We start from the raw sequence: 11,470 nt of genomic DNA on the forward strand, positions 1-11,470 counted from the left end.
TGTGTATACAAGAATGACTACGTATTTTAACTATATTTTAACTGTAATAAACTGCAAACACGTCTCTAATGAGAATGTGTGAGATACGTATAACGAGAATACATCCGTGAAATGGTTCATTATATTTTCAAACATACTAAATGTTTTCCAAATGTTAACACGACTGTACGATGTAATACATTATTTACACAACGCTGGTACATTTCTAACCCATCTGTATCTCAATCCAGTCTGGTGTACGATTGACATCATAACGGAAAGAAACCTCTCCAGGCTACAGCAGGTGAAATTGCATTTTGACAGGGATTTATTTTCTGAAAAATCATGAATTTGTACAACCATCAACAAAAAAATGAAGAACCCTAACAAAAAAAATAAACAAAAATCCAGGCTTGCTAAGCTACGGCAAAGTGTCGTGTGTGACGGGTAATTTACAGCAACCAATGTTACGCAATCACGCGCCGCCCATTACCCCTAATTTAAACTGGTTCACACTGAATAATTTTTGCAAAATCTTTGATAAAATCACGGCTTTGTTGGAAGTCCGGCCCAAACCACGTCGTGATTCATATTTGCGGGGTTGGAAAGTTGGAAAGTTGGAAACCTCAACATCAACATATGACTTTCGAACAAGGAAAAACAATTTTATTTCACCAAACAACAACAATTATTATTGAAAAGACAAGTGTTATGACAACAATAAATGTAACACAACAAAAAACGTACAGCATTGGCTAAAAGACATGAAGATAATACAAATTGCGAAATTAAACGAAGAAACATTTGACTTTTATATACTGACATATTGTTGTTATAATAGACACATGCTGTTACAGACTACTCAACCTGCTTTGAATGTAATTCATCATTTGAAATATCTAAATTAATTACTTGGTGATTCTGGTTTCGATTTAGATAAATATTTATCGCTGTTACAGAAATGCAACTGAACAAAATCAAAGCGGCACCGACAAGACTGAAAACTGCTGGTTTAAAACCACGGAATAAGTAATCTAAAATGAATGCAAATAAAACTTGACTGGAGTGAACAATAGTAACCGGACCGGCAGTTTCGTATTTAAATGCAAGCACTGAAAATATGCCAAACAATACAGAGGCACAAGAAAACATTGCTATGACAAAAATATCATATAAGCAGGGACATACGAATCCGCTTGTGATCACCATGGAAACAAAACCGAGCGTCATTCCAGATATGGATGTATAAAAAAGAAATTCTGTAAAATGAACTTCGGCGCTAACTTTTCGCACTCCCACAGCTGCTAAACTCGCGAGCAAAGCAGAAATCGCCGCCAAGACAATTCCCCACGTTCTGTTGCTTTCTTCACTGGAAAGTTCGGTCTCTTGTCCGAATAGAAACGTTGGTCTTGACACGAACACTAACCCGACCAATGACACGACAGAGAAAAAGATCCCTGAAAGTCTGATTTGTTCTGTGGAAAATAGGCATTGAATTTTTTCTGTTGCTCTTACGAAAGTATTAAGATAAATAAACAGTGTTTAGCAAAATTTTGGCCACTTTGGTAATTTTGAATGTTACCTTTCAAAAATATACATGCCGCGAATCCAACCAAAACGACGTTAACCGAGAATATGGCTGTAGCGTCACCTAGTGGCAACATGGTAACACTAAAGAAAAAGGTTGTCATACTGAAAGTACTAACTAACACTGTCATAAATAGAATTAGACTTGTTTGTCTTTTCCTTTCGGCAAAAAGTGTTTTTCTTTTTGTGTAAAAAGGTAAGGTTACCAAGTATTGAAATGCAAATCGAAACAATAATGCTTCACCAGCTCCTGCGTTTTGCAGGTATTTAATTGTGAGACCAGATGTCGCGTACAAAGCAGCAGAGAAAAAAGCGTAAGTTAAACCCAGCATAGGTAAACATTTGTTCCGACACTTCACAAGCTTTTCCGCATTTCTGTCATCGTCCATCTCTTCCTTCGGTCAACGAAACGTAACGAATGGATATGGAAGTTACGACTTGGATGCAGTTAGGTTCACAATTTATCCGTTTCTAAACAACAAGGTTTAAAAACAAAGCCTAACAAACAAAAAAGCAGTCAAATCGAAGTAAAGTCCTTCTAAAAATAATCAAACCTAGGTTTTATTAAACTGACGCCATCCATACGTCGAAGCTTTACCAGAGTATTGCCGGTGCAAATCACTCATTGACATAAGTTTGCACAAGGTAAGGTTAAACTGTAATCTATTGCCTTAGCAATGACTTTTTTTTCAACTTTCTCTCATTGGAAAAAGATTTTTTTGGAGCAAGTTAAAATTGTTGCTGTTGCACCTTAAGATATGTAACTCACTCAAAAAAATTGTGAGTAAATCTTTTGTGCATTTGGTTTGCCAACATAAACTATACAATTTGGCTTCAGTTCAAAACGTAAAATATCTCTTAAGAGGAGAACGTTTCTGTTCTATGAAGAAATAATTGATGTTGTTCCGAAAATTAATCGTATTTTTTTCTCAAACACACTGTTAAAATATGTTAGCACCCATTTACTTATAAACACTGTATTTATTGCTGTAATAGAAGTTTGCTTAACCGTGTACTGTTCGCTTTAGACTGCACGTTGTTGGCTAGCACTGCTTCTAATGCACCAAGAAACACAAGCTCAAAATGCCTACAAATGTTTCCATCACCCTTGCCAGCATGTATGTCCTTCAGTTGTTGTGTAAATTTACAACATCGACGGAATAACTGCTGAGCAAATCTTCAAAGAGAAATGTAAACATTGGCTGGAACAAACTTTAACTGAAATCACTCAGGCGTGTAATCCCTGTCGTAAGTGCACACTAGACGTCCGTTCCAATGTTGCAGGGCAAATCCATAAATTATCATGCATTTATATAGATTAGTGCGAAAACTTGTGGCAATTGTTTTCTCGACCGGAGACACACAAAATACTCCCCTATGTTCGATTGTCTCGATATTCTTACTTTAAACTTTTGTTTCCTTAATATGAACAGAATAGCCAATACAGTGCTGGAAAACTTCATGTAAACGTTTCGATTGTTTCTACAACCATTATCAATAGGAAACTTTTGTTTCCATCTTCAAATACAAAAATTAGTTTTGATATCAACACCTACACAGTTAGCGAAATTATAGAAAAGAAAATGCCAGATTTGAAGATACAAGAACATAAAAAATTTTCATTGCTACATTATTGTCAAGCTATCAAGACTTGACTGAAATAAGAAACAAAGAAAAAGTTATCCATTAAGGAAATGACAACCGTTTAATCCGAACACACCACACTGGATAAGTGCACGTGAAAAATAAAATGTATTTTATTTCAGTACAAGATTCGGGTCCGTTAAGTTTCGCCAAAAGAAACAGTTTAATTGTCTCTGTGTTAAGTGCGTGACGTAACTGATGACACCACATAAAGATTTGGGAAATGATGTCATCTCGTTGGCTTGAATTTGATTATTTCATAATGTAAGCTAACATGTTTGTCAACGGAATACGGAATAAACTAATTTTACATTTTTACGAACTATCACCTCGATGTTCTTTGATCAATGTTTTTGCTGCAATGTAATCTTGACTTGTGTCTGTTGCATTATATTCTCCGTGATGAAATCACCTTCACACGTGCTCCTAATCCGATAACCCCCAATGTTTTATGCCTGCCCGCATGTCATATCACGTCTCGTGTTTATTGTTCAGTATGATTGGCTTTGAATAGGCATGCATTAAATGAGAAACAGTTTAAGGTGATAATGTTCATAGTCGGATTATCAAGTAAACTTTCTAAACTTCGAGGCTTGGGAACTTTTGTGAAATGGTTTTCGAATCCTTAGGGCAATCATTACATTTGTAGGGAAATCATAAGCATTCACGTAAGTACAACTTCATATGACTATTTTAAACATTCGATGCAAAAACTTAGTTTGTATGTGACGTCACAACCAATTTGGTACCGGCTGTACCTTTCATCTACCGCAGTGGTTCCCAACCTTTTGTGGTTGGTGACCCCCTATATTGATTTAAACTAACTTGCGACCCCCACCATTTTTTTTCCCAACAGCAATATCAATTATTGGCAATCACTTTGCTCCATAAGACGGCTGACTTGCAACTTCATAGCCACGTTTGAAATCCGTGGTTGAGTATTTGACAACGCTAAAATCTGAAAACTACCTCCCAAGTCAAATCTCTGACGTTTCAAACCGGCTTCATGACGTTTGAAGAATTCCTAATCGTTTTTTCACGTGTTGGGGGTGCATGGTGTGTAAATGGCGGTTTAATTTAGACGGCTTGATTCAGCACTGCACCACGTTGCACAAGACACACGGAGGCTTTTCAGTGCAAGTGCAGATTATGCGGGTAAATCCAAACTTCAAATATTCTTCAACATATTTACGCTTCTTCTCCATGACCAGAGTTAAAGAAAAACACTGCACCTTGATATCTCACTGCTACTTACAACTGAACGCCCTAAACTGCTTTTTGATACTTTCATTGTTGATGACAATAATTGCTGTGATGTTTCAATGACAATGCCTGTGCACAATGTTAGTGGCACATAGCCTACTGCTTATCGTCCCTGACAAGACAAAGCGATAGGAGGCCCAACTAGTTGTAGCCTACCGGTATGTGTTGTAACAAGTTATGAAAACATCACATATATGTCGCGACCCACAGATAGCCTTCCCGCGACCCCCTTAGGGGTCGCGACCCCCAGGTTGGGAACCACTGATCTACCGTGTCCATATGAATGTTGGACGAATCTTATATTCAACTACACGCAAAAACAAAATAACGGATAGGAAAACTTATTGGATATTTCCAACATATAATTTTGCTCCATACATGACAAAAAACTTTTATTGGATATATGTCTTACCAATAAAAAACACAACCAATAAAGAACAACAATCGTTTGCAGAACAACTCTTCACTTACAATTTTCTAATTTGCCCTTGAACTTTCCAGCGAGCATTCCGCCAATTCACATGGGCTATAGTCATTTGTGCTTAGCTGTTTTAACTGAGCATAGAACTTTGAAATTAATTTCGTTAAACTAACCGTCAGCGCGATAAACGATTGGGTGTCCTTTGTGCATCCGTTTGTCTTTTGTGACTGTTAGGACTGTTTATAACTGATCCATAACCTGAACTGAGCGATTGCCCGAAAGTAACCTTTTTCTCGGCAAACCTTGATCGCTTGTTTTCGACCAGAAGCTCATCGGTGGCGATCGCTTCTTTCCGATAAGTTTCGATCTTTGTGCGAAGCCTTCCCACCTCCCTTTTGTTGTTATATCCCCACACGGCCAGGAAAAAGGATGAGAGCAGACCGACGCATGAAACGCAAGCCAAAACACCGATCAGCACAATTCTAAGCAATGGAGACACCTGTTGGATGCCCTCACAACCGTCCCGTGGTCCGCTTGTGTCAGGGACTGGGGTAATGTTGCTCATATAGCTTGATCCACCTTTGACCAGCAGTGTCACAGTACGAACATGATCACCGTTTCGGTTTACCGCTACACAGTGATATTCACCCGCGTCGTCAATACGAGCAAAACGAATGCGCAAGGTGTTGCTTGGCAACTCATGCCGGACTCTGGTCGTCAGCGGCTTCACAAATGAACCTGACAATGAACACAAGAATTGGTAATGAGACTTATTACTGTTAAGAATGATGCGTTTATAGAAAAATTTTCACACTATTCGAACATACACAAGTAGCTACGCTGAATTTTTCTTTGTCTATAGTTATCTTTTGAGTGTTATCAAACATACTTTTGTTACAGTAATACAGGTCGATCTTATTTCCATACACACACAAGTGATATTCCCAAACATGCATGATCTTCATAGAAATAATTTAGCCTATTGCCGTCGTTAGTTTCTGTTGGTCGAAATTAATATTACTGATTTTAATCGCAGTCTGGCGCTGTTCGTTTGCTTCTGTTTATGAACTGTGTATAAGCTGCAGACAGATGGCCAATGTTTCGACCTAAAAGGTCTCATCAGTGCAGCTGGTGTGACTATCAGACGACTTTGCTGTTTTCTCCGTAAGGTTGCACCTAGTTTGGTGCCCAACGGATGACGGTGATTGTATAGTCACCACAAAGTGAAAGTCTTTGCTTGGCCGTTTGGTCAGCAAAGTCGTCTGATAGTCACACCAGCTGCACTGATGAGACCTTTTAGGTCGAAACATTGGCCATCTGTCTGCAGCTTACACAATTCATATTATTGGCTCCACTTTGCTTCTGTTTATGAGTTTGCTGAAGTTGCTGACACTTAAATGACAGATCCGTCGGTCCACTCCTACCTGCACAAGCTGATTCCTGTAGTCAGTTCATGACATTTTCTCTTGTCACATACAAGTGGTCATCAATAGTTTAAGTAGTTACAACAAAAGCGTAAAACTCTTGCTCGTTTACCAATGGGGGTGTACCACGTAATTGTGGGATTAGGACTCCCGGTGGCGACGCACGGAAGCTCAATCTCATCTCCAACCATCACCTCAGTAACATTGTTTTCAATAAAGGTGTCAATGTTAGGGAGTGAGCAATTGTCAACACGCCAGTTTGCAAACTTTTTCAGTGCGAAACCCTGTTTTCATAAAATGAATCAACAAATTAGTAAAAGGGACGTGAGGAAGGTAAATGACCTTTAAACTAGAATTACGATGTTTTTTTCTTAATTTGTTTAACTTTGTAAAGGTAACGTTTGTAAAATTACGTTAGATTCAATTTTTCTCAGACTTATACTAACTTACTGTTCGCAAAATATATATTTTAGTGTCACACTGAAAAAAAACTTAAGGATTGAGACTCCAGGTATAAACGTACTTGTGCAATAAATGGTGTCGAACAAAATCCGGCCCTTTTCCCTAAGGCTTTGCCGAGTTTGGATACAACCCACTGCAACCTGCAGTCGCACGACCAATTATTTCCCACCAACGAAAGATTCACAAAACTTGAAAGACTTGAGGGAAATGAATTTCTAGACAGAGTTTTCAACCTGCACATCACAACCATTTCATTTTAAAATTGACTCTTAAATCTTTACTAATTAGGATTCATCTGCGTTATTAGCACAACTACTTCAAACATAAGGTTCACAGGCATTGTAGCCACTTTTCCCGACAAGTCGGAGCGAGATATGAAATAAGCTCAGTGGTTTCACGGGGTATATTGTGGCCAAGGTACACAGGTGCGCAAGCGCATAACTTTGTCAGGCGACCTTGACATACGTAGAGGATCTCCACCACCGTAATCAGACAACGCAAAAGTAATTCCATGCTTTCGCCCCACTGCGCAGGCCCTTTATATTTGGTATTACTTCTGCGTTACTTCAAACATATTGTTTTTTAGTTATCGTTTCATCACGTGTTATGATTATTTCGTTCGCAGTATTACAACTTATGTTTTTCCTATTTAATTGACTCTGAGGTTTTCATAAAACCAAGCACGTAAGCCAAGAAATTGTAGGTCAACTAGGATTAAAATGCATTATTGATGAATTAGTCACTATCTACTGCGGAGAAGATGCTTCCGGTGTAATTTAGGTGTCGGTATTAAAAATACAGCAATCAACCTCCACTTGAAAATGATTCCGTTGTTCTATTTCTGCTCATACACTAATGTCAGAATTACGCCAATTGTTCGCCTAACTTATTGTGCTAATTCGGAGTGATTTAAAATGATTTGTTTCAAAAATGCCCAGTGTACCTGTTATTAGAAAGGTCCAGAGACGTAAGATTGGGGTTACCACGCAATGCCAAGTTCATTATCTTCATTAGGGCGTTATTTGATAAATCCATTTCGATTAGCTTTCTCAGATTGGCAAATGAACTTCTGCCCAAAACCTGGAAAAGTAAACGACATAAAAACTAAATGGATGCAAATACTTTTGAAGCTAGCGATGTTTTGAGAAACTAAAACATAAAGCAACCAAGATAGAGATCTTACTTCGATTCGATTGTTGGAAAAGTCGAGACTTCTGAGGTTGTACAAGTTTCTAATTGCCAATTCAGGAATTTCGGTGAGGTTGCATGACGTCATACGCAGTGTTTGAAGTGAGAGGGAAAGTCCCTCAAAAGCGGATGGTGAAACCCCGAATGACGTCATACTACTGAATTGGTCAATGATAAGACTGGTGATCCTCTGATTCAGTCTGTTGGACAAAATGTTTGAACTTTATTATATAACTATACAGCCAAAGAAAAAAAGTATCTTTTTAGTTAGCAACAAGTTTATTAACTTATGTGTAGATTTTTGTGCGTGTAGTGTTGGTTTTAATATTTATACGCCCAGAAACTGATGATGCTCAGATAAGCGGGTTTTTTTTTATATATACACCTGCTCGCATATAGAGACTTGTTGCTTCCGAATACATACCAATTGCAGTAATTAGCTGTCGTATAGAAAAAGCTAATGCCTAACCGAGGGCCTGATTTGCATAGCATTAATGAGCAAGCATATTCAGCATAAGTTTTTATTTAACAAGTTGCCTTACAACAAAATAAATTTGACTATTTGCAACCTTATTAAGGAAAACAACTAGGCTACAAATTACTTGAGATTGATTGCTGCTTACTTGAATGCGCCAGGTTCAATATTCGTAACGAAGCGAAACTGTCGTAATTCCAGGACATCTAACTTCACGAGAGACTTAAGTGCCTCAGTTGGAAGACGGGTCAAGTTGCATCCAGACAATCGAAGTACTTGTAGTTCCCCCAAGCCCACAAATGCACTAAATAAAAGTAAGTATGGTTTATTTGGGAAGAACTGGAAACAAATGAAATAAACACAATGCATTTCATCACTTATTTCGAGCTAGCTAAAAAGGACAAAATTATTTGTTGTAAATTTGCAATATTTCAAACTGTCAGAATAATAAACGTTTTATCAGGGCATATTTACATTTATGTTATTAACAGCTTTTGAAAACGGTGCAAAGTGTTTTGATTTACGTGTAGAGTAAAAAGGGAAATATCGATTCATTGAAAGGCTGGGAACACCGCTTACGTCACTCGACACAACTTTTAGGCCGCGGTTTGTACTATCTGCGACATCCTAATGTGCTGTTATAGATAGCATCTTAAACTTCGTTAAATCGGTGGTTAAATAAGTTGGATGTGACGTATATGCTGGATCATGTCTTGAAAGGGAACGGAAGCGAAGCCATGCAAAGTCCAGCGCAAAAAAAACATAAAAAAACAATTTTTTGGATCATCCATCTGCGTAACTATTTTTTTAAGCAACTTTATAAATGGCTTATATTTACTTTTAACTTAATTGTCCATATAACGTCCCAAACAGTGTTTAAAAGAGCACTGCTTGTATTGTTTACTTACGACGGGGAGACGTATAGAAGGGGGTTTTTCCTAAGATCCAGTTCCCGAAGTAATCTCAAGGACTGGAAGTTGTAATTCATCAACACCACAAGTCTGTTTGAGGCAAGATTTAGCTTTACTATATTGGGTAAGTTTTTCCCAAAAGCATCTGATTCCAGAACACGGAGTCGATTTCTACTGAGATCCACGACACGTAAGTCCGCAAAGTTTCTGAAAAGCAACAATAAAGAAAAATGTTACGTATTCATAGTAGGGTTTTAAATATTAAGATTTTTTAAAAAAAAACATAACCATCACCTCGCATGAAGTAAACACAACATATTTTAATGCTTTGGTCAACTATCTAACCCTTAAATATCGAAATAACAAGGTTTTTTGAAAGTGTGATTCATCGGGCTTATTATATATCAATAACTATTGCTGTTGAACCAGCATGCAAGTCGCACATACAGAGACAATTAACGTCGAGTGGCACAGACAGATAGAAATATAGCTAAAGAATTTTGTTCGTAAATATTACGAAAACTTACTGAAAGGTTCCTGTCTCAATGTTGTTCACTCGGTTTTTCGAAATATCAAAGTTAACAAGTTTGTCCAAACCGTCCAGATGTGATGGTCGTAATGACACGTTTTCAATTACCCAATTTTTCCTGAGGGATAAATTTTTTGTGTCTTTTGGGATGATTAGTGGCAAGACATCATCTATCTCTTGATCCAAACCCGTGCAGATGACATTGTATTGCGCCGAATCGCAAGTGCACTGCGAGCCTTGGTTCATATCACAAGAGTTGGTGCGTTTAGCCGACGCCAGTAATCCAGCCAATAGAAAGACGTGGCGAACGGGCAACACCATTGCAGGTCAAATTGATTAAATTACTTCTTCCCGCAATGCTAAGTTAACACCTGCGAAAAATCTTTTGACATCAGTCCAAACTATTACACTTTGTGGACATATCGCCGAACAGTTGAGCAGCCTCATCAATATTTCACGTTGACAAATCGATAAACTTGAAGCGAGAAGTTCTTTAGATCGCAAAACAACTTTGACAAACTCTATCTCTTACAAATGACGCTTCTTCGTGTACTGCATAAGCAATATTGACATGCCACAATTGGCGCAGCGTTGCAATATTACCTGAAGGAATTCGATTATGGTGGCAATCTTGTTTTGTGCCCACTGGAGAGCTAATTGGTTCCAAATGCACTGCTGCCCACATTGCACACTGCGCTGTTTGGAAAGAATTATTCGAACTAATCGGATTTGTATAATCAGATTGCGTTTTTGTTATTGTTTTATTTTCTGTATGTCTGTATACCTCAGGGTTTTAGGTTATCTGATTAATAAGCGAGCATTTGTGTGATCTCTCTACGCAGTAATTGCTTGAGGGTGATTAAGCGGTTTGTCACTAAAAAGAAGAAAGCGAATCTATTTTTCCGATTCAAGATAATTGCCAAAAAATATTTGTCAATGAAGCAAACGCGCAGTTATAATTGTGACGAAGACCAAACTACAAAATAAGCACATAAACTTGGGCTTACTTTGCGACATCGCGGTTACAGTTTTGTCCCTCCAGACTTGCTCTTGCGGTAACCTTTTTGGCCACATGCGAAGTAACTTATCATAACTGCATTCTTTACCTTTAGATGTAACTGTTTTCTTCTGGCCGAACTGTCAATGGAAATTAAATGCATTGCCTACAAAAATACAAAATCGCTGCAAATATACCCCACGACTGCTGGGTTTTCATTTAAGTTTTGTTTCTGTTGTACATCCGGCACATATACTGATGTAACTTGTCTGATGTTAATAGGCAACTTGATACAGCTTACTTTGTACTCTTTTATTGCACGTAGCACGTTGCCTCTTTTAAGACAGCTTATGTTCCACATCTCCATTCGTATAGTTAAGTATGGACACAAGTGGGATTTTTCATGGAGTGAGTTTAATCCAACTGACTGCAATCACTTGAGGATTGGATTTGCTTCCGGATTAAATAATCTATCCTAAATGATTTTATCGCATGTTGGATACCAGTTAATTTGCAACTGCAACTAATTTTTTTACTATAGTGGTTTTATTAAATTATTGAAACTGCTGCACAAAGGTGTAACGTCTCAG

General features: G+C 37.9%; 1 protein-coding gene across 1 annotated transcript; it reads right to left on the reverse strand.

Annotated features, from left to right (window-relative positions):
* Positions 1–5,069: 5,069 nt before the first annotated feature.
* Positions 5,070–10,204, reverse strand: LOC145895594 (uncharacterized). Its single transcript, XM_082984396.1, has 8 exons — positions 9,882–10,204; positions 9,352–9,561; positions 8,592–8,747; positions 7,964–8,168; positions 7,724–7,860; positions 6,842–7,013; positions 6,431–6,602; positions 5,070–5,632 (listed from the first exon to the last, which is right to left on the reverse strand). Exons 1-8 carry the CDS (start codon positions 10,202–10,204, stop codon positions 5,070–5,072), a joined length of 1,938 nt encoding a protein of 645 aa, XP_082840522.1.
* Positions 10,205–11,470: the final 1,266 nt, after the last annotated feature.

This window comes from Ascidia mentula, chromosome 3 (genome assembly GCF_947561715.1).
Source record: "Ascidia mentula chromosome 3, kaAscMent1.1, whole genome shotgun sequence".
Lineage (NCBI taxonomy): Eukaryota > Metazoa > Chordata > Ascidiacea > Phlebobranchia > Ascidiidae > Ascidia > Ascidia mentula.

Excerpts from the sequence above, each read along its gene's own strand:
- LOC145895594 (XM_082984396.1), bottom strand. The coding sequence starts at position 10,204 with ATGGTGTTGCCCGTTCGCCACGTCTTTCTATTGGCTGGATTACTGGCG. Across the intron at positions 8,748-9,351 it reads CTTCTATACGTCTCCCCGTC|TGCATTTGTGGGCTTGGGGG; the intron begins GTAAGTAAACAA and ends ACTTTTATTTAG. Across the intron at positions 5,633-6,430 it reads TACGTGGTACACCCCCATTG|GTTCATTTGTGAAGCCGCTG; the intron begins GTAAACGAGCAA and ends GTTCATTGTCAG.